The 22,592-nt window shown below is 46.6% G+C and overlaps 1 protein-coding gene across 1 annotated transcript; it reads right to left on the reverse strand.

The window, feature by feature from the left end:
* Window positions 1-2,503: 2,503 nt before the first annotated feature.
* On the reverse strand, window positions 2,504-21,235 carry MRAS (muscle RAS oncogene homolog). The gene is made up of 5 exons (XM_089662400.1): window positions 21,028-21,235; window positions 14,123-14,276; window positions 10,978-11,077; window positions 9,123-9,202; window positions 2,504-3,536 (listed from the first exon to the last, which is right to left on the reverse strand). Exons 1-5 carry the CDS (start codon window positions 21,218-21,220, stop codon window positions 3,437-3,439), a joined length of 627 nt encoding a protein of 208 aa, XP_089518526.1. The 5' UTR covers window positions 21,221-21,235; the 3' UTR covers window positions 2,504-3,436.
* Between the last annotated feature and the right edge of the window lie 1,357 nt (window positions 21,236-22,592).

The following is a 22,592-nucleotide window of genomic DNA, read 5'->3' on the forward strand; positions in this document are numbered from 1 at the left end:
GCCTATTCCATAGCCCTCTCCTCTTCTAGGGGTGTCTGTCTGTGCTGGCCCAGCTCCTCTGCCCCTCCCTACCCCATTTATGTAGCAGCAGAGGGAGGGAAGGGGAATATTGTAAAACAGCCTCTCAACAACCTTTTTTACCCCAACGTAGCTCTTGAAATCATTTTCAAGTCTAGGGGAACCCCTGCTAAAACCAATTTATTGGGCTCAATGGGGAGAAGGCCCCTTATATTGGGATTCAGTGTGGAGAAGGTCCCTTATATTGGTGTAATAAGACAGAGAGCGCACCTGCCTAGCGCATTATCCCAGGGTACATTTATTAAAATGATGATACAAGTATACTCACAAACAATATGTAAAAAGATCACATTTCAAGTTGTAGCCTTTTGGTACAATAAATAGTAAGACCCAGCCGATCCTCAGACACCAGATAGGTGCCGTCCAGGAACCAAAGAATGGCTTACGCGTTCTGAAGGCAACCCTCTTCCTCAGAGCCAGCAAGGAAGAGGGCCGCCCTTAAAAACGTGCAAGACATTCTTTGGTTCCTGGACGGCACCTATCTGGCATCTGAGGGTCTACTGGGTCTTACTATTTATTGTACCAAGAGTCTACAACTTGATATGAGATCTTTAACATATTGTTTGTGAGTACAACTTATCATCATTTTAATAAATTTACCTTGGAACAATGCGCTAGGCTGGTGCGCTCTCTGTCTTTTTACAGTAGTTATCTGGACAACCCCAGTCATTTGAGAGAGCAGCAAAGCCTTACATATCCATTGGTTTACCCCTATGCACTCACATTTGAGAATAGGCCCAGGTCCTCCACACTGATGCACAAGAGAATTTGACACTTTCCCTTAAATTGGTAGTCAGTGGTGGGGAAGGCCCCTCAAGTTGGGCGGCCAGTGGTGGGGAAGGCCCCTCACGTTGGGCGGCCAGTGGTGGGGAAGGCCCCTCACGTTGGGCGGCCAGTGGTGGGGAAGGCCCCTCACGTTGGGCGGCCAGTGGTGGGGAAGGCCCCTCACGTTGGGCGGCCAGTGGTGCGGAAGGCCCCTCACGTTGGGCGGCCAGTGGTGCGGAAGGCCCCTCACGTTGGGCGGCCAGTGGTGCGGAAGGCCCCTCACGTTGGGCGGCCAGTGGTGCGGAAGGCCCCTCACGTTGGGCGGCCAGTGGTGCGGAAGGCCCCTCACGTTGGGCGGCCAGTGGTGCGGAAGGCCCCTCACGTTGGGCGGCCAGTGGTGGGGAAGGCCCCTCACGTTGGGCGGCCAGTGGTGGGGAAGGCCCCTCACGTTGGGCGGCCAGTGGTGGGGAAGGCCCCTAACGTTGATGGTTGGGAAGAATGCTCCTCATATTAGGTGGGCAATACCAACTATGCAGACCGCTAAAAAAAAAACTCCAGGACTGAGATTCAAGCCATCTTGGCTCAAACCACTATAATTATTATCTAGATGCCACCTCCATGTGGCCAATGATGAAGCTGTAATTCCTTGTTCTAGCCTAAGCTACATTCAGTAAATGGCATCCTCTGCTAGTGGCTGCTTCAGCTACTTCCCCTAATTGGAGAATAGCATTTCCTCATGTGATGTCATCTGTCTCTCCACCTTAGTCAATTACATCTTACATTTCTTGAGAAAATAAAATACTAGGGTTCTCCTGAGTGGTGGAGGAACAGGTGCAAGTGATTCTCTATATTTAGTGCACGAGATGGAGGGTGGTCAAGCAACCACCAAAGAGGACACCATGTACATGGATGGAGCATAAGATACAACAAATACAGCTTCAACATCAGCTACACAGAGGTGGCCTCTGGATCATTTGTTCTGGCACAGGTGACCCAAAGTAAGTGTTCAGACTAATCTCATCCCTGGAGTTCTGATTTAGAAAGATAATTGGTGTAACAGTACTTGTTCTGTCTAATGGCATTGGTAGACACCATCAAAAGGAAGTCGATCAGCCACAGCTCCAGGAACCTCAAGAAACCTCTAGAGGAACCCTAGGTTTCCACAGATGCCTGATTGGAGAATGGCTCCTGTAGAGGGTAACTTGAGTCCACTACCATCACATCCAAAATGGTGGCACCCAACAGCAGTTTTTTGGACGTCTACCAGGACTTTTGGATGGCTACAGGGAGGCCTTTACAGATTTAAAAAAATAAAGTGATTTACTAAAACTGGAGCACTCAGAAGCTACGCATGGTAGCCACTCAGCTTCTAACTGCAGCTTGTACAGTTAGGTTTTGCCAACAAAACCTGGAAGCTGATTGGTTTCTATGCAGAGCTGCACCGGATTTTGTACTCTCCAGTTTTGGTAAGTCTCCCCCAATATGTATACAAGGGAAGAGTTTTGTTGAAATGAATGATCAGGTTACAGGGTCTCCAACACAAAAAGGGTCAACTTTGATGCAAATACCTTTCCATTAACTTCTTTTTTTCCCCCAAAACCTTAAACTTCAGAACACGGGGAAGCCAACTGCTTATTACAGGCAACAAAAATTGCCACCATTAGTGCACTTTTCATATTCCGGGCCCAGTTATCAATAAAAACAAAAAGAAAAACCAGTCCAGTTTCTTGAAAAGTTAAAGTGAGCTATAGCACCAGTCACACAATGGGTGCTTTGGGAGGAGTTGCGCACCAGGACAGCGCAAGTTACCGGGCTGGCGTTCCGTACAGTGGTCTCCGTAAACAGATGACTAGTCTGCTGCAGCTCTTTATGAAAATCAATAAAAAAAAACAAAAAAAAACAAAAAACAGATTCTAGGAGGTAAAAGAGGATTGCAAAGTCGTCCAGTCCACAACAAACGGTTTTCTTGCAGAAGTGTGCTACATACCGTAGGAGAAGTTTGTCCCCGGGAGACTTCCAGGAAAAAAAAAAAAAGTGAGTTTAAGGGAAAAAAAAAAAAAATAGGAAGGGGCGGCACACAGGCTCCTGTACTGCGGCCCACAAGGGTGTTCGGCCGCATTCTGCTCATCTGGCAGTGAAACAGTTAGCAATGAAAGTGCAGCCTCTCTATCACCGCAGCCAAATGGCGTGCTGCCTCGCGCTTCAAATCCTCCACCGCCTTTACCATCGCGAAGATCGAACACCATTGTTCTTGCCACATGGAGAAGAGAAAAAATAAAAAATAAAAAATGTACCACAAGGAGACGGGAGTAAAACCCAACATCCATACAAAAAGAGGCCTCGATGTGCCGAGTGGGCAGAGACCACCCCAGTTTCAGTGTCTGCCTGAGCTTGTTGGGTAGGCGGCAGATGGCAACTCACTGTCGCTGTGGGCGGAGCTAGCTCAGAGACCCTCCCCACTGCAAAGGTGGGGTGGGGGGAAATGGCCCATCTTCAAGTATTAACGAGGCGGCAGCCTCCAAGGCCGGGGTAGTGGTGGGTGCAGATCTGGCAGTGTACGGCAACGTTCGTTTGTTCTGTGCGCGCCCACGTGTCACAAGACCACGCACTGCAGCCGGTGCGTTCCCGTAGAGCGATCTCCTCGCCACTTGGTGTTCCTCTTCCGTTTCAGGCTCTTGTCTGGGATCTGCTGCCTGTTATGGGGAGAAGCAAGACAAAAGATGAGCGAGGTGCTTTTCTTCGGAGTCTGTAACGTTTTCTAGATCATCTGCATTCAGGGGCGGACTGACAACTCATGGGGCCCCCGGGCAATAGGGGATCATGGGGCCCCTGCGTCCTTGCCCAAACTCAAAAAAGCGTATGAAAAAAGGTACCAGGGGCATCTCATGGGGCCCCCTACTGACCCTGGGCCCTCGGGCAGTGGCCGAGTTTCCAAATGGTCAGTCTGCCCCTGTCTGCATCATATCTTCCCATTCTGTTTTACATCCTATTTCAGTTTGTATTTTGCTATTCTGTATTCACATGACAGGGGGGAGAATGGAGTCAAATTTGCTCATGACTTTTTCTGGGTCCACTGTCTGCAGAAATAGAGCTCTACAGTGACTGCGCTTTTCTGCTCCTCCACCTCGAGGCATTAAAGGAACATATGCTGGAAGAGTGCATGACCCAGGATAGAAGGAATAAGCCTTTAAAATGATAGTAAACTCTCCATGATGAGCTTGTACCTAGCTTACAGTAAGACTTACCTGTAGCTACAATGAATAGCTCCTACAATTTGCACCGTTTAGGACACGGGTGTCAAACTGGTGGCCCTCCAGCTGTTGCCAAACTACAAATCCCATGAGGCATTGCAAGATTGAGGCCCCACTCCGCCCCCCCCACTCACTGACTGATTGACAGCAGCAAGAGCCAATGGCTCCCGCTGCTGTGTCTGAGCCAATGAGGAGGAAAAGAGCTGGGAGAGCTTCTGCTCTCATGCACATCGCCGGACTGAGATCGGGCTCAGGTAAGTATAAGGGGGGCAGCTCTCCACTGAAGGTTGAAAAAAAAAAAAAAAAAAATCAGTCCAAAATTATAGGATGGTTTGCTTATTATATATATTTTTTGTATAAGAAGTGTGACTGGATGCACCATATTGTGACAAACCTTTTACTACGTATTACATCTTGGTGCACCCGGTTATGCTTTTTATTCCATTCACTAATGCATTCGGTCAAGCTGCTTATTCTATTATTTTGCTGTGTTATCTGATCTCATGAACAATCTTATAATTTTTTGCTGAGCCATGCTAATACTTCTCTCTGTGACATTGTGCTTTTTAACTGCTTTCAGTCCACACACACACACACATATATATATATATATATATATATATATATACACATATACATATACACATACACAAACACACATATATATATATACAGTGGGGTAAAAAAGTATTTAGTCAGCCACCAATTGTGCAAGTTCTCCCACTTAAAAAGATGAGAGAGGCCTGTAATTGGCATCATAGGTAGACCTCAACTATGAGAGACAAAATGAGAAAAAAAATCCAGACAATCACATTTGGCTGATTTGGAAAGAATTTATTTGCAAATTATGGTGGAAAATAAGTATTTGGTCACCTACAAACAAGCAAGATTTCTGGCTCTCACAGACCTGTACCTTCTTCTTTAAGAGGCTCCTCTGTCCTGCACTCATTACCTGTATCAATGGCACCTGTTTGAACTTGTTATCAGTATAAATGACACCTGTCCACAACCTCAAACAGTCACACTCCAAACTCCACTATGGTGAAGACCAAAGAGCTGTCGAAGGACACCAGAAACAAAATTGTAGACCTGCACCAGGCTGGGAAGACTGAATCTGCAATAGGCAAGCAGCTTGGTGTGAACAAATCAACTGTGGGAGCAATAATTAGAAAATGGAAGACATACAAGACCACTGATAATCTCCCTCGATCTGGGGCTCCACGCAAGATCTCACCCCGTGGGGTCAAAATGATCAAAAGAACAGTGAGCAAAAATCCCAGGACCACACGGGGGGACCTAGTGAATGACCTGCAGAGAGCTGGGACCAATGTAACAAAGGCTACCATCAGTAACACACTACGCCGCCAGGGACTCAGATCCTGCAGTGCCAGACGTGTCCCCCTGCTTAAGCCAGTACATATCCGGGCCCGTCTGAAGTTTGCTAGAAAGCATTTGGATGTTCCAGAAGAGGATTGGGAGAATGTCATATGGTCAGATGAAACCAAAATAGAACTGTTTGGTAGAAACACAACTCGTCGTGTTTGGAGGAGAGAGAATGCTGAGTTGCATCCAAAGAACACCATACCTACTGTGAAGCATGGGGATGGCAACAACATGCTTTGGGGCTGTTTCTCCACAAAGGGACCAGGATGACTGATCCATGTACAGGACAGAATGAATCGGGCCATGTATCGTGAGATTTTGAGTGCAAACCTCCTTTCATCAGCAAGGGCATTGAAGATGAAACGTGGCTGGGTCTTCCAACATGACAATGATCCCAAACATACCGCTCGGGCAACAAAGGAGTGGCTTCGTAAGAAGCATTTCAAGATCCTGGAGTGGCCTAGCCAGTCTCCAGATCTCAACCCCATAGAAAACCTTTGGAGGGAGTTGAAAGTCCGTGTTGCCCAGCGACAGACCCAAAACATCACTGCTCTAGAGGAGATCTGCATGGAGGAATGGGCCAACATACCAGCAACAGTGTGTGCCAACCTTGTGAAGACTTACAGGAAACGTCTGACCTCTGTCATTGCCAACAAAGGATATATAACAAAGTATTGAGATGAACTTTTGATATTGACCAAATACTTAATTTCCACCATAATTTGCAAATAAATTCTTTCCAAATCAGCCAATGTAATTGTCTGGATTTTTTTTCTCATTTTGTATCTCATAGTTGAGGTCTCCCTATGATGCCAATTACAGGCCTCTCTCATCTTTTTAAGTGGGAGAACTTGCACAATTGGTGGCTGACTAAATACTTTTTTGCCCCACTGTATATATATATATATATATACACACACACACACACACACACATAAATATATATATATATATATACACACACACACACACACACATACACACACACATATATATATATATACACATATACACACACACACACACACACACACACACACACACAGTATATATATACATACATATATATACATACATACACATACATATATACACATACACACACACACACGTTATATACATGTATATCCTAATTTCTCTTTCTCAAATGTACACTGCTCAAAAAAATTAAAGGAAGATTTTGTAATCAGAGTCTAGCATCAAGTCAATGAATATTGAACTGGTCAGGTAAGTAGCAGAGGGGGTTCATCAGTTTTAGCTGCTTTGGTGTTCATGAAATTAACAGGTGCACTAGATGGGCAACAATGAGAGGACCCACAAAACAGGAATGGCTTTATAGATGGAGGGGTTTTTCACTAGTTTTGCATTTGGCTAGGGTCAGTGTCACTACTGGTAGCATGAGGCCATATCTGGACCCTACAGAGGTTGTACAGGCAGTCCAACTCCTCCAGGATGGCACATCAATAGCTCGATTTGCATTGGCCATTGAACACCAGAATTGGCAGGTCCACCACTGGCACCCTGTGCTTTTCACAGATGAGAGCAGGTTCACCCTGAGCACATGTGACAGACGTGAAAGGGTCTGGAGAAGCCGTGGAGAACGTTCTGCTGCCTGTAACATGGTTCAGCATGACCAATTTGGTGGTGGGTCAGTGATGGTCTGGGAAGGCATATCCATGGAGGGACGCACAGACCTCTACAGGCTAGACCGGGTGTCGGCAACCCGTGGCTCTTTTTCACCTTTGCTGCGGCTCCCACCAGGTGACAGGCAATAGGGTTGCCGTAGCTCAGTGGTCGGCAAGCTGCGGCTCTTTTAATGCAGCTCTTCTGTGTGCCGGGCGCCCGCTGGCAAACATTGGCTGTCAGGATGTAGGCGGGGCAGCGTGACGAACTCCTCTCCTCTCACAGGCCGCCCTGAAGACCAGAACGGCGCGGGAACACGGCGAGAGGAACGCGCGGAGCAAAGGTAAGTGAATTGACACAATATGGGGAATGAATTACTATGGGGGATGAATTACTATATGGGGGATGAATTACTATAGGGGGGATGAATTACTATAGGGGGATGAATTACTATAGGGGGGATGAATTACTATAGGGGGGATGAATTACTATGTGGGGGATGAATTACTATATGGGGGATGAATTACTATATGGGGGATGAATTACTATATGGGGGATGTATTTTCAGTTTTAAAAATGTTTCTCTCAAAATAAATTTCAATCGTGGTTTTGGCGAGATTTGGCTCAGTTGAAAAAAAAGGTTGCCCACCACTGACCTAAGGCTATGATTGTGATTATGACGATACACTGTGGCCCTGATTAACCCTTTGCTTACTGGGCCCTTAAACCCCCTTCATGACCAGAGCGTTTTTTGCAATATATGCAGTGTCGGATTTGTTTTAAATGTTGCAATGGTTTTGCGGCTCCCAGTCTTTTTTTCCCTCTCGGAAACGGGTCCAAGTGGCTCTTTATGTCTTAAAAGTTGCAGACCCCTGGGCTAGACAATGGTACCCTGACTGCCATTAGGTATGGGGATGAAATCCTTGGACCCATTGTCAGACCCTACGCTGGTGCAGTGGGTCCTGGGTTCCTCCTGGTGCCGTGGGTCCTGGGTTCCTCCTGGTGCCGTGGGTCCTGGGTTCCTCCTGGTGCCGTGGGTCCTGGGTTCCTCCTGGTGCCGTGGGTCCTGGGTTCCTCCTGGTACCGTGGGCCCTGGGTTCCTCCTGGTGCAGTGGGCCCTGGGTTCCTCCTGGTGCAGGGGGTCCTGGGTTCCTCCTGGTGCACGACAATGCCCGGCCTCATGTGGGGAGAGTATGCAGGCAGTTCCTGGAGGATGAAGGAATTGATACCATTGAATGGCCCCCACGCTCGCCTGACCTAAATCCAATAGGATACCTCTGGGATATCATGTTTCGGTCCATCCGACGCCACCAGGTTGCACCTCAGACTGTCCAAGAGCTCAGTGATGCCCTGATCCAGATCTGGGAGGTAATCCCCCAGGACACCATCCGTGGTCTCATTAGGACCCTCCCCCGACATTGTCAGGCATGCATACAAGTACGTGGGGGCCATACAATCTACTGAGGACCATTCTGAGTTGCAATGACATTTCAGCCAAATGGACTCGCCTGCCGCATCATTTTTTCACTTTGATTTTCAGGGTGTTTTTGAATTCAGTCCTCTGTAGGTCGATCATTTCCATCAAACAATGGGGCGTCCTTACGTTCCTAACACATTACCCCGTCCATGTCAGTATAGAGATCCAGCCGGAGATTTCTCCCCATTGCGATCTGATGAGTCAAACGATGGGGCATCCTTACGGTCACATGCCTGATGAAGGGGCCTGCGAGACTCTGAAATGTTGCCTTGCTGTAACTATGTGATCGTTTATTAAAACTTTTGGATCCATATTGGTGATCCTCTATGTGCTGGTGACATTCTCCCTTACGTTCCTAACACATTACCCCGTCCATGTCAGTATAGAGATCCTGCAGGAGATTTTTCCCCATTGAGATCTGATGGGTTTTCAAAGTATTCCTTTCATTTTTTTGAGCAATGTATATATATATATATAAAGATCTCTGCGCTCTTGAATGTTGCGGTTGGTACTTACACACAAATATTGCATTATAAGGAATATACCTGATTACTCGTACGAGGTCGTGAAATGCTTTGTCCACATTCTGCGGCGGGTCCTTGGCACTTGTCTCAATGTATGGAATCTATAAGAAGGTAGAGGTTGTAAAGCGGTACCAGTAATACAGCCACAGCTCTCATCACAAATGTCCTCTATTTTTACCTTGCTGCTAGCATTAGTAAATAGACAGGAAGGTATATTATATTTACTGGTTTTAAAACGGTTTACATTACTTCAGTTCCTTCCTGGTTTCTGGCCTAGGCCAAAATGATGTCATACATCCCACAAGTCTTCAGGAGGGGAGGTGGTGCTTTTCCAGCTAAACACACCCTCCTGCCTGCATGCCTGAGCTAAGGGCAGATGGATTCCAGTGAGTAAACAGGAATCCCACAGTGTGACGAGAGTCACGTTGGGTGGGGGCCATGGAACACAGCTCGCTTTGAAGAGGTGGGGAGACCCCTGTCTCAGCTCCCCATATCCCACTTATGTGCAAGTCACCCTGTGCCAGTTAGGGGTACAGGGTGATCTGTCCTAATATTGGGGTGGGGGGTTGTTGATTGTTTATTGCCATGTGGTTGGATCACATTGTTCTATTGTGTGTCTTGCTTGGGAGCAAACTATTATGGGATGTATGTGTTTGTGTATTGGCTTGGTGGGGGGTGTTTCCAGCAGCCCTCCCTCCTGATGGGACTGTCTGCTGGTGTGTCTCTTGTTACTAAATGTAGATTGCCGCACCCTGTGTCATTATGCGGGGGGGGGGTGTTCCTTTGAATGTATATATCTTGTATCTGTGTTAAAATTAACTAGTCTATTTTCCTGGTTTACTTCAAGACTGGTGTCATCTGGTCTTGTTTGGTGGGCTGTGGTGTCTGTGGTCAGTGTTCGGACGTGGAAGTGGTAGTCTAACAGAAGTACTCACGCACAGTCTAAGGGTCGGTTCCGTTACTCACAGGGCAAGTTAATTCAAAGCCAAGTGCCAGGTATGTACAGTATCTCCCAGAAGTGAGTACAGCCCTCCCCCCCACACACATATTATATATATATATATATATATATATATATATATATATATATATACACACACACACACACACACACACACACACACACTATCTCCCAGAAGTGAATCCACCCCTCATATTTCTGTAAATATTTGATTCTATCTTTTCATGTGACAACACTGAAGAAATGACACTTTGCTACAATGTGACGTAGTCAGTGTACAGCTTGTATAACATGTAAATTTGCTGTCCCCTCAAAATAACTCATTAATGTCTAAACCGCTGGCAACAAAAGTGAGTCCACCCCTAAGTGACAAGGTCCAAATTGGGCCCAATTAGCCATTTTCCCTCCCCGATGTCATGTGACTTGTTAGTGTTACAAGGTCTCAGGTGTGAATGGGGAGCGGGTGGGTTACATTAGGTGTTATCGCTCTCCCTCTCTCATACTGGTCACTGGAAGTTCAACATGGCACCTCATGGCAAAGAACTCTGAGGATTCGAAAAAAAGAATTGTTGCTCTACATAAGTTTTATTTTCAAAAACAATTAAATCTTAACTGACCATAATTCTTCAAAACATCTGGTCATATTGAGAATAATTATGTACCTTGGAAAATAAATAGTCACAAATCTATAAAAATGATGAAATTAAGAACCACCATATTAACTTCTAGAAATTCCAGGCATCTTATCGAGATTACTGCTTTTGGCAGGAGGGGGTCCCATGGAAGGAGTAAATTGCTCAAATGCTGCCAAAATCTTCTAGTCTGACCAGTCTGCTTCACCCCAATCCATTTGTTTTTTTTTCCCTTTTCCTTCTATGTGCCGCACACCCCGGCATCCATTCCCCTTCCACTTACGTTGTGTTTTACCGCCATTTCCTTCCCTTGGTCACTGGAAATTTTCCTTAAGTGCATCAGGTCCACTTTGTTGGCGACGAGAATCATCGGGAACGACTCTCTGCAAGAGGAAGAGAATCCTTCAGAATGGACAGGAGAGAACAATAAGGTCCATGTGTCCTAGCGCTACCATTGGCTTCCATTGCTGGAGCCATGAAGAGGACAAAGATGGTGATCTGCACTGGGAAAGCCTTTGCTGTTTTTGAACAGTACAATGAGGGGTGAACCTGACATTTATGAATGGATGTTGCTGATTCTTTTTATATTTTAAGGGAGTTAAGCCAAGCTTCATGCTCAGACCCCAAGCTTTTTAATTTTATAATGTGTCTAAATCAGGGGTGGGCAAACTTTTTGACTTGAGGGCCGCAATGGGTTCATATATTGGACCCGGGGGCCGGACCAAGAGTAGATGAATGATGTGTATGTGTCATCCATAGTAAGCATAGTAATTAATCCCCCATATAGTAATTCATCTCCCATAGTAATTCATCCCCCATAGTAATTCATCCCCCATATAGTAATTCATCCCCCATATAGTAATTCATCCCCCATATAGTAATTCATCACTCATATAGTAATTCATCCCCCATATAGTAATTCATCCCCCATATAGTAATTCATCCCCCATATAGTAATTCATCCCCCCATATAGTAATTCATTCCCCATATTAAGTCCCAAGTCCCCCCGTGTCAATTCACTTACCTTTGCTCCGCGCGTTCCTCTCGCCGTGTTCCCGCGCCGTTCCGGTGTAGCATGAAAATCTGTCTCCTATGAGGATCTGTCCCCCTCGACGTATCTGCGCATGTGCCAGTTTCAGGCATTAGCAGCCGATCGGCGATCTCCGGCACATGCGCAGATACGTCAAGGGGGACAGATCCTCATAGGAGACAGATTTTCATGCTACACCGGTCTTCAGGGCGGACTGTGAGAGGAGCATAGCGGGAGCCTAGCTCCGTGGGCCAGATTAAAAGGTCCGCCGGGCCGTATACGGCCCGCGGGCCATAGTTTGCCCATTGCTGGTCTAAATGGTTAATTCGCCTTTGAGAGATGCAGTCAAGGGGCCCGAGCTGTGCAGCTTTTAAAAATGCTGGATTAGTAGAATGGATGTACCTGTAGGTCATTTGGTCCCTTCAAGACCTGGCTGAAAAAAACATGGAGAACATATCCCCCTACAATGCTGGGGGTGAGCATCTGACAGGTCAGGGCGGGGCAAGCTATCTATTGGCGCATTTTGCCCAGATTTCAGCGGGGCCCCTCCATTTTTAAATGCTGTACAATTTCTTTACCTGCTGGGGACCCTTAACTGCACAGACACATTTTCTTTCAAAAGGTGCTCAAAGCTGATTTTCTTTACAAAGAGGCCACAGAATTGAAGGCTGTGCCCTGCCAGCATGCTGCAGAGAAGGACCCTTGCTCTGTATGAAATTAACCAACAACTCCACTAAATCTCACTTCCACACATCACATTACCGCCTACATCCCTCTGCATTACCACCTACATCGTTCCACCTCCGGCACACAGTGCAACGCATTACCGCCTACCTTCCTCCACCTCCGGCACACATTGCGGCTCATTACCGCCTACATCCTTCCAACTCCGGCACACAGTGCGGCTCATTACCGCCTACATCCCTCCACCTCCGGCACACAGTGCGGCTCATTACCGCCTACATCCCTCAACCTCCGGCACACAGTGCAACGCATTACCGCCTACCTCCCTCCACCTCCGGCACACAGTGCGGCTCATTACCGCCTACATCCCTCCACCTCCGGCACACAGTGCAACGCATTACCACCTACATCCCTCCACTTCCAGCACACAGTGCAGCGCATTACCGCCTACATCCCTCCACGTCCAGCACACAGTGCGGCTCATTACCGCCTACATCCCTCCACCTCCGGCACACAGTGCGGCTCATTACCGCCTACATCCTTCCACCTCCGGCACACAGTGCAACGCATTACCGCCTACCTCCCTCCACCTCCGGCACACAGTGCGGCTCATTACCGCCTACATCCCTCCACCTCCGGCACACAGTGCAACGCATTACCACCTACATCCCTCCACTTCCAGCACACAGTGCAGCGCTCATTACCGCCTACATCCCTCCACCTCCGGCACACAGTGCGGCTCATTACCTTCTACATCCCTCCACGTCCGGCACACAGTGCGGCTCATTACCGCCTACATCCCTCCACCTCCGGCGCACAGTGCGGCTCATTACCGCCTACATCCCTCCACCTCCGGCGCACAGTGCGGCACATTACCGCCTACATCCCTCCACCTCCGGCACACAGTGCGGCTCATTACCTTCTACATCCCTCCACGTCCGGCACACAGTGCGGCTCATTACCGCCTACATCCCTCCACCTCCGGCGCACAGTGCGGCACATTACCGCCTACATCCCTCCACCTCCGGCACATTACCGCCTACATCCCTCCACCTCCGGCACACAGTGCGGCACGTTACCGCCTACCTCTCTCCACCTCCGGCACACAGTGCGGCTCATTACCGCCTACATCCCTCCACCTCCGGCACACAGTGCGACTCATTACCGCCTACATCCCTCCACCTCCGGCACACAGTGCGGCGCATTACCGCCTACATCCCTCCACCTCCGGCACACAGTGTGGCGCATTACCGCCTACATCCCTCCACATTCAACACACAGTGCGGCGCATTACCGCCTACATCCCTCCACGTCCAGCACACAGTGCGGTGCATTACCGCCTACATCCCTCCACCTCCAGCACACAGTGCGGCGCATTACCGCCTACATCCCTCCACCTCCAGCACACAGTGCGGTGCATTACCGCCTACATCCCTCTGTGTCCACCACACAGTGCGCCTCATTACCGCCTCCAACCCTCCACCTCCGGCACACAGTGTAGCGCATTACCACCTACATCCCTCACCCATATCCAAACCTCCTGCAGATTATATGGATACAACACTCTAATTATCCTTTATCCCGTTCCCCAACAGGAACCTCAGCCTGGACCTCTAATGGATCCCACACCAGAGCTGGAACACTGCATTCAGTGACCTTCCGTCCTGCTATTCTGCATTTTCTGAAGATTGATGGAATGTTCCACGAACTTACCGGTCTTTGACCCTGAGGATGAGTTGGTGAAAGCGATCCACATGTTCAAAGCTGGCTTTGTCGGTGACCGAGTACACGATCAGGAACCCATCGCCAGTCCTCATGTACTGCTCTCGCATGGCGCTGAATTCTTCTTGACCGGCTGTGTCCAGCACTGAGGAAGACAAGGTGTCACTTACAGACCACAATTGTGAGTTATAGATGTAAAGACGGTATGATGGGTCAGAAGGATCTAACTAGTCATCCTGTCATTGGTCTCCTATCCCATCACAGATTTCACCCAACTCCTCTGATCAAGTCTGAAACCTGCCTTCCCTACAGACCAGTGAAACTGAAGACCTGGGGGCTCATTAACCACAAGTCTACCCAAAACTGATATTTTCTAGAGACTTAAAAATAGATCTGAATCCCAATGGGATGGCATTTAGTTATTACAAAGCACAGCGTAGCAAACAATTACCATGGCTCCCCCAACTCCCAATTTCACTTTTTTCATCCTTATTAAGACTCTTATCCAGGGGTGGACTGGAAACTCATGGGGACCCCGGGCAATAGGAGATCATGGGGCCCGTGTCCTTGCTCATACTCAAACCACACCCAAAAAAGCCTATGAAAAGTACCAGGGGCATCTCATGGGGCCCCTTACTGACCCCGGACCCTTGGGCAAAAAAAATATTTAAAAATTAAAAAAGTGTATTAATGTATTAAAATAAATCAGTTAAAAAAAAAATAAAAAAAGAGAAATTAAAAATGTATATTTTTAAATATACTATTGATAAATTTATAAATACGTTTACCATTAATATATTTAAAAATATACTTAAAAATAAAAAATGTATTAATATAATAAATTTTAAACCACATTTTTAATTTTTTTTTAAATATTAAATGATAAATGTATCAATTTATACATTTGTATAATATTTAAAAATTCATATATGTTAAACAGTTTTTTAAATGATTATTATTATAATTTTTATTATTGTTAAAATATATTTTGGAATTATATTAAGGATACATATTTTAATTAAAATATACACTGCTCAAAAAAAAATGAAAGGAACACTTTGAAAACCCATCAGATCTCAATGGAGACAAATCTCCTGCTGGATCTCTATACTGAAATGGACGGGGTCATGTGTTAGGAATGTAAGGACGCCCCATTGTTTGCATTCAATCCTCTATAGGTCGATCATTTTCATTTCTATCAAACACACCCCGAAAATCAAAGTGAAAAAATGATGCAGCAGGCGAGTCAATTTTGGTGAAATGTCATTGCAGCAACTCAGAATGGTCCTCAGTAGTTTGTATGGCCCCCACATGCTTGTATGCATGCCTGACAATGTCGGGGGGGGGGGGCTCCTAATGAGACCACGGATGGTGTCCTGGGGGATTTCCTCCCAGATCTGGACCGGGGCATCACTGAGCTCCTGGACAGTCTGAGGTGCAACCTGGCGGCGTCGGATGGACCGAAACATGATATCCCAGAGGGGTTCTATTGGATTTAGGTCAGGCGAGCATGGGGGCCATTCAATGGTATCAATTCCTTCATCCTCCAGGAACTGCCTGCATACTCTCCCCACATGAGGCCGGGCATTGTGGTGCACCAGGAGGAACCCAGGACCCACTGCACCAGGAGGAACCCAGGACCCACTGCACCAGGAGGAACCCAGGACCCACTGCACCAGGAGGAACCCAGGACCCACTGCACCAGCGTAGGGTCTGACAATGGGTCCAAGGATTTCATCCCAATACCTAATGGCAGTCAGGGTGCCATTGTCTAGCCTGTAGAGGTCTGTGCGTCCCTCCATGGATATGCCTCCACAGACCATCACTGACCCACCACCAAAGCGATCATGCTGAACCATGTTACAGGCAGCAGAACGTTCTCCACGGCTTCTCCAGACCCTTTCACGTCTGTCACATGTGCTCAGGGGGAACCTGCTCTCATCTGTGAAAAGCACAGGGTGCCAGTGGTGGACCTGCCAATTCTGGGGTTCAAAACCTGGATGATATCTTACAACACAATGCTGGTAAAGACTCCCTATAGTTAAGGGGTCTTTGTGTCAATATAGGGCTCCACATGCAGATGCAGACTTTATTGTCCTTTGCATGGACTATACAGGTCACTGTTTATATATATTTTGATCACTTTTCATAGGAATGAGTGGTCTCACAATGAATACAGTATGTGCAAATTTTTTAGAATTTGTTATACAGATCGCAATATTTGTATTTCTTATTGTGTATGAGAAGAGAGGATATCCTCTTAAGTATTTGCAGCTTTGTATACTAGAAGAGCTGGAGATTTGTGCAGTTTGATCTGTTTGTACTCATTTCATTAACACCAAAGCAGCTGAAACTGATGAACAACCCCCTTCTGCGACGTCACTGACCAGATCCATATCTCAGGAGTTCCATTGACTTGATCCTAGAGGGCCTGGGGTCAGTAGGGGGCCCCATGAGATGCCCCTGGTACTTTTTTCATAGGCTTTTTGAGTTTGGGCAAGGACACAGGGGCCCCATGATCCCCTATTGCCCAGGGGCCCCATGATCCCCTATTGCCCAGGGAACCCATGAGTTGTCAGTCCGCCCCTGATCACACCCAGTTCATGCAAACCGCTGCAGGTGTATATGTTAAGTTAACAACACCCCGAAATCAGTCCGCAAAACGTGGTGCAATGTGCAGAATTGGATCGCATTGGTGTGAATACCCATGTGATCTGATTCTAGTGCGGACCCAAAAAAGGGTCCTGCACGTTTGTGATGTGGGTGCGGTGCGATTAGAGCCATACAAAATCGCATCGCACACAAATCGCATGTGATTTGCACAGGAATGTGGCGCGGTTCCTGTGCGAATCACATGCAGTGTACCGCACCGCATACAGTTAGGTCCATAAATATTGGGACATGGACACAATTCTAACATTTGTGGTCTATACACCACCACAATGGATTTGAAATGAAATGAACAAGATGTGCTTTAACTGCAGACTGTCAGCTTTAATTTGAGGGTATTTACATCCAAATTAGGTGAACGGTGTAGGAATTACAACAGTTTGCATATGTGCCTCCCACTTGTTAAGGGACCAAAAGTAATGGGACAATTGGCTTCTCAGCTGTTCCATGGCCAGGTGTGTGTTATTTCCTCATTATCCCAATTACAATGAGCAGATAAAAGGTCCAGAGTTCATTTCAAGTGTGCTATTTGCATTTGGAATCTGTTGCTGTCAACTCTCAAGATGAGATCCAAAGACTGTATATGTGAACCCGGGCTGAAAAGTGTTCCTATCATTTTTTTTTAACAGTGTACTTAAAAATGATTAAAAAGTATATTATTGACACACACGGATTAAAAAAGCAGATCATGTATGATGCATAGTGACGTCAGTCAGGACTTACATCCATTTTTAAAATAAAACAGATGACCAGCAGAGCAGCGATCGTGGCATTTGTCGCCGTGATGTCGCTGTGATGTCACAGTCACACCCGGTGGCCTTTCCCCATACACAGTCGCTCTGACAGCTTTGTTCAGGCCGTGTTTACTTGTCTGCGGGTTGGCCGGGTGCGGTCGGGTTCAGGAATGACGTTTTAAGGAGCGGTTCAGATAAAGAAGAACTTGAATAGACGACTGACATCTGGCACCGGTCCATTGTAACGTACGGCACATAACCCATTCACTGCTGGGAGCTACCGCCGTCATAGGGACTCCGCAGGAAAATGTCATCGCCAACTTTGTTTTATTATTTATTTCAGGTACTTATATCTCGCCGTCAATTTACACAGCACTTTACATATATATTGTACATTCACATCAGTCCCTAACCCTCAAGGGGCGTACATGGAAGAGAAATATATTTCCAATATATTTAGATAAAAAAAAAAATTATATCTGTGACATATATTTACAATATATTGGCCCACGCTAATATATTTTAACATGTATTCTAAAAAAATGTAAATTGAAATATATTTTCTTAAAAAGGCATATATTTAAAAATATATATTTTTTAAAAATATATTCTTCAGCTTTTTTTTAACCTATAAAAAAATGTCATTTTAACTGCTTGTAAATGCATTCCAAAAATGTAGATTAAAAGGTATTTTCAAAGACATATATTTGAAAATGTATTTTTAAAAATATTCTTCATATAATTTTTAATATATAAAAAAAATTAAATATAAAAAAAATATATAAAAACCACATCTCAACATACACCAAAACAGTCATGCTGAACCATGTTACAGGCAGCAGAACGTTCTCCACGGCTTCTCCAGACCCTTTCACGTCTGTCACATGTGCTCAGGGTGAACCTGCTCTCATCTGTGAAAAGCACAGGGTGCCAGTGGTGGACCTGCCAATTCTGGTGTTCAATGGCAAATGCCAATCCAGCTCTATGGTGCCGGGCAGTGAGCACAGGACCCACTAGAGGACATCGGGCCCTCAGGCCACCCTCATGAAGTCTGTTTCTGATTGTTTGGTCAGAGACTTTCACACCAGTGGCCTGCTGGAGGTCATTTTGTAGGGCTCTGGCGGCGCTCATCCTGTTCCTCCTTGCACAAAGGAGCAGATACCGGTCCTGCTGATGGGTTAAGGACCTTCTACGGCCCTGTCCAGCTCTCCTAGAGTAACTGCCTGTCTCCTGGAATCTCCTCCATGCTCTTGAGACTGTGCTGGGAGACACAGCAACCCTTCTGGCAATGACACGTATTGATGTACCATCCTGGAGGAGATGGACTGCCTGTGCAATCTCTGTAGGGTCCAGGTATGGCCTTCTGCTACCAGTAGGGAAAAAAATGTCAGTGGCCTCCACCTGTAAAACCATTCCTGTTTTGAGAGTCAACTCATTGTTGCCCATCTAGTGCACCTGTTAATTCCATTAACACCAAAGCAGCTGAAACTGATGAACAACCCCCTCTGCTACTTACCTGACCAGATCCATATCCCAGGAGTCTCATTGACTTAATGCTAGACTCTGATTACAAAGTCTGCCTTTCATTTTTGTTGGGCAGTGTATATTGCAGTATTGGTAAACGCACCTGTATCCAGTTCTAGGCACACTGCCCCTGTCATCTCCAGTCCCCCCCCCCCGCATCATCATCATTGTCCTCACTCCCTATGAAGCAGCACATGGGGGGGGATAGGTGTGGGCAGGGGGGGTGTCATCAATGCCCTCATTAGACACAGGGAACAAGGGTCTGCGGGTTCATGTAACCACTGATTGGCAGGGTGTTTGTTGGGCGAGGCACAGTGTGTAGATGGTCAGTAATCAGTGAGTGGATGGGGAGCTCGGGGGTGACATACGTGGTGAAGGGGGACACCGGTTAGCGTTCAGCAATGGCTGTATCTGCTGTCAGCGTCAGTGGTCTGACTGTCTCTGCTCACTGGCAGGGTAGGAGACCCCATTTGCTTTTACTTGTCCCTACCCATGGATTTGTATTTTTCCATCCAGTCCTGACATTTGCACAGCTCTGCCACACATTAGCCCTCTCTGGCAGGGTAGGAGACCCATTTGCCTTCACTTGTCCCTCCCTCCTAGTCTGACAGCACAGTGAAAGGAGAAGCAGCATGCAGATGAGCTCTTTCACTCTGCTTTCTCCTCCCATCAGCATGCTCATTGCACTGCATCACAGCTCCATGGCTCCTTATGCTACTTCTAGTCTGAGCTCTGCTGTGCTGATGCCAAGTCCATTTTTGGAACCTGCACTACATGGATATAAAAAAATACAGATCTGTTTTATGGTTCATATTTTATTCTATCTGCATGAAGATCAGCTTTAAAGCTCATTTGATTTTTCAGTTTATATATCTGCTAAATCCATTCTGGGTGCATCAATATAAAGGTTTGTAATGTCACACAGTCCAGGAAGCAGCCACAGCCCGAGTAGAAAATCCTGTCCCCTGCCAGCATGCTGCAGGAGGAGCCATGCTGTGTGTGGAAGCAGTGGTCTCTCTGCAGAAGTCTGACATTCCCTCCTCCTCCAGTGCAATCAGCTGATCGGAGAGCCCTAGCTCTGACTCTGCAAGGGGTGTGTCAGACCTCTGCAGAGAGACCAGTGATTGTGCTTTACTGCTCCTCGCAACACTCAGGTCTGACTTGCTCTAAACCAGTGGTGTCCAAACTGTGGCCCAAGGGCCGGATGTGGCCCTTTGCTTGCTTTTATATGGCCCTTGGGGGATTATTCCCCCCACTGTCAGCAACATTGTTCATGCCACGGACAACAAAAGGACATCATTCCTCCCATTGACACTAATGATGGGGCACTATCCTTCCCATTGACACCAACGATGGGGCAAAATTCCTCCCATTACCACAAACAATGGGGCACTACTCCTCCCACTAACACTAACAATGGGATGCTATTCCTCCCACTGACACCAATGATGGGGCACTATTCCTCCCACTGACACCAATGATGGGGCACTATTCCTCCCATTGATACCACTGATGGAGCACTATTACTCCCTCTAATACCAATGAAGGGGCACTATTCCTCTCACCGACACCAATCATGGGGCACGATTCCTCCCACTGACACCAATGATGGGGCGCTATTCCTCCCATTGACACCAACGATGGCGCACTATTCCTCCCACTGACACCAGGATATTTTCTTCTCCCACTGGCCACAGTCCGGCCCCCCAAACGTTTGAAGGACAGTAAATTGGCCCTTTGCTTAGAAAGTCTGGAGACCCCCGCTCTACACAGCGTATTCCAGCTCTGCTTGTCACCTTAACAGTGATGAATGAAGAAGGCCGAGTGACTGCAGTGAAGTCTAAAAAAAACATACGATAATGGAAATACGGGACAGCAAACAGGTTAAAGTCACAACATTAAAAATTACAGGGAAAAAAAACTGGCTGAAATGACACCGCGGTCCCTCCTACATGCGACTTTCCTTACCATCCAGGATCGCCCATTGTCCATCGATCTCCGTGTGTTTCAGGTAGGAATCCTCTATGGTGGGATCATAATCTGGCACAAAGATCTTCTGGAAAAACTGTATGGTCAGTGCGCTCTTCCCCACGCCGCCATCTCCCACCACCACCAGTTTGTAGGTTGGCAGATTGTCGCTCAGGACCGCGCTGGTCGCCATGATGCCTTTCCCCGTTCCTGATGGGAGAGAGAACCGGTAAATGGGTTAAAACACACAAACCCTATAAAAAAAAGGAACATAAACTGGCTGACTACAAAAGTTCTCTTGTAGCAAATGCAACATGCGATTAAAAGTTCAATGCCAATTTACTTTGCAGTGCAGTGCATGGGTTGGCAATGAACCCCCCCCCCCCCCCCAAAAAAAAAAAAAAAAAAAAGAAAAAAAACACAGACGGGACCTTTTTATGAGATGATGTCATCGGTTTACTGCAGGTAGGAGGAAGCATTTCCTCAGTCTCTATATGGTAAATACCTCCTATGCTTAGAAGTGTGCAACAATTCAAATAAATGGCGGCTGCTGACACCCACCACTTATCACCTATAAGTGAATGATGCTAAATAATGTATAAAATGGTGCAGCGCTCATACATATAAAAAAAAATTTAATAGTGACCTAATCACAAATAATCATAAATAATTACACAGTGATAACGAATCACCTGATCTTATCTGGGATCTGATGGTGAGACAGAACAGTGGATAAAACTAAATATCCGTGATCTCAAGATATACCCAATATGGTATAAAAAAAAGTGCTCACAAATACCCAGATCCTGAATTAGGATCAGTGACTGACCATAACCTAACAAAAAAATCAGTGACATACAAGTGATCCCAGCTCTGGGGGATATACATTTTTCATATATATATATATATGGGATCACTTGTATATGTCAAAAGTTTACTGTTCTTCAGACTTTAGGGGGGCCAGACTGTGGACATCGGGAATAGAAAATGTCAGAGTAACAGTGGGAGCAAATAATGCCCCATTTTTGGTGCTAATGAGAGGAACTGTGCCCCATCGTTGTGTCATTGAGGAATCATGCCCCATCATTGGGAGAAATTGTGCCCCATCATTGGCATCACTGGGAGGAATTGCGCCCCTTCATTGGTGTTACTGAGAGGAATTGTGCCCCATCATTGCTGTTATTGGGCCCAATTGTTGGTGTCATTGGAAGAAATTGTGCCCCATCATTGGGAGGAATTGTGCCCCATCATTGGGAGGAATTGTGCCCCATCATTGGTATTATTGGGAGGAATTGTGATCCATCATTGGGTGTCATTGGGAGGAATTGTGCCCCATCATTGGTGTTATTGGGCCCAATTGTTGGTGTCATTGGGTGGAACCGTGCCCCATCATTTGTGTCATTGGGAGGAATTGTGCCCCATCATTGGGAGGAATTGTGCCCCATCATTGGTGTTATTGGGCCCAATTGTTGGTGTCATTGGGTGGAACCGTGCCCCATCATTTGTGTCATTGGGAGGAATTGTGCCCCATCATTGGGAGGAATTGTGCCCCATCATTGGTATTA

The sequence above is a fragment of the Staurois parvus genome, unplaced genomic scaffold (assembly GCF_062004578.1).
Source record: "Staurois parvus isolate SC_StPar_1 unplaced genomic scaffold, SC_StPar_1.0 ptg001466l, whole genome shotgun sequence".
NCBI lineage: Eukaryota > Metazoa > Chordata > Amphibia > Anura > Ranidae > Staurois > Staurois parvus.

Coding starts and splice junctions, on each gene's coding strand:
- MRAS (XM_089662400.1), bottom strand. CDS start 21,220: ATGGCGACCAGCGCGGTCCTGAGCGACAATCTGCCAACCTACAAACTG. Junction 14,277..21,027: donor ACAATGGGCGATCCTGGATG/GTAAGGAAAGTC, acceptor TGTCTTCCTCAG/TGCTGGACACAGCCGGTCAA. Junction 3,537..9,122: donor GACCTCGTACGAGTAATCAG/GTATATTCCTTA, acceptor TCCCCATAACAG/GCAGCAGATCCCAGACAAGA.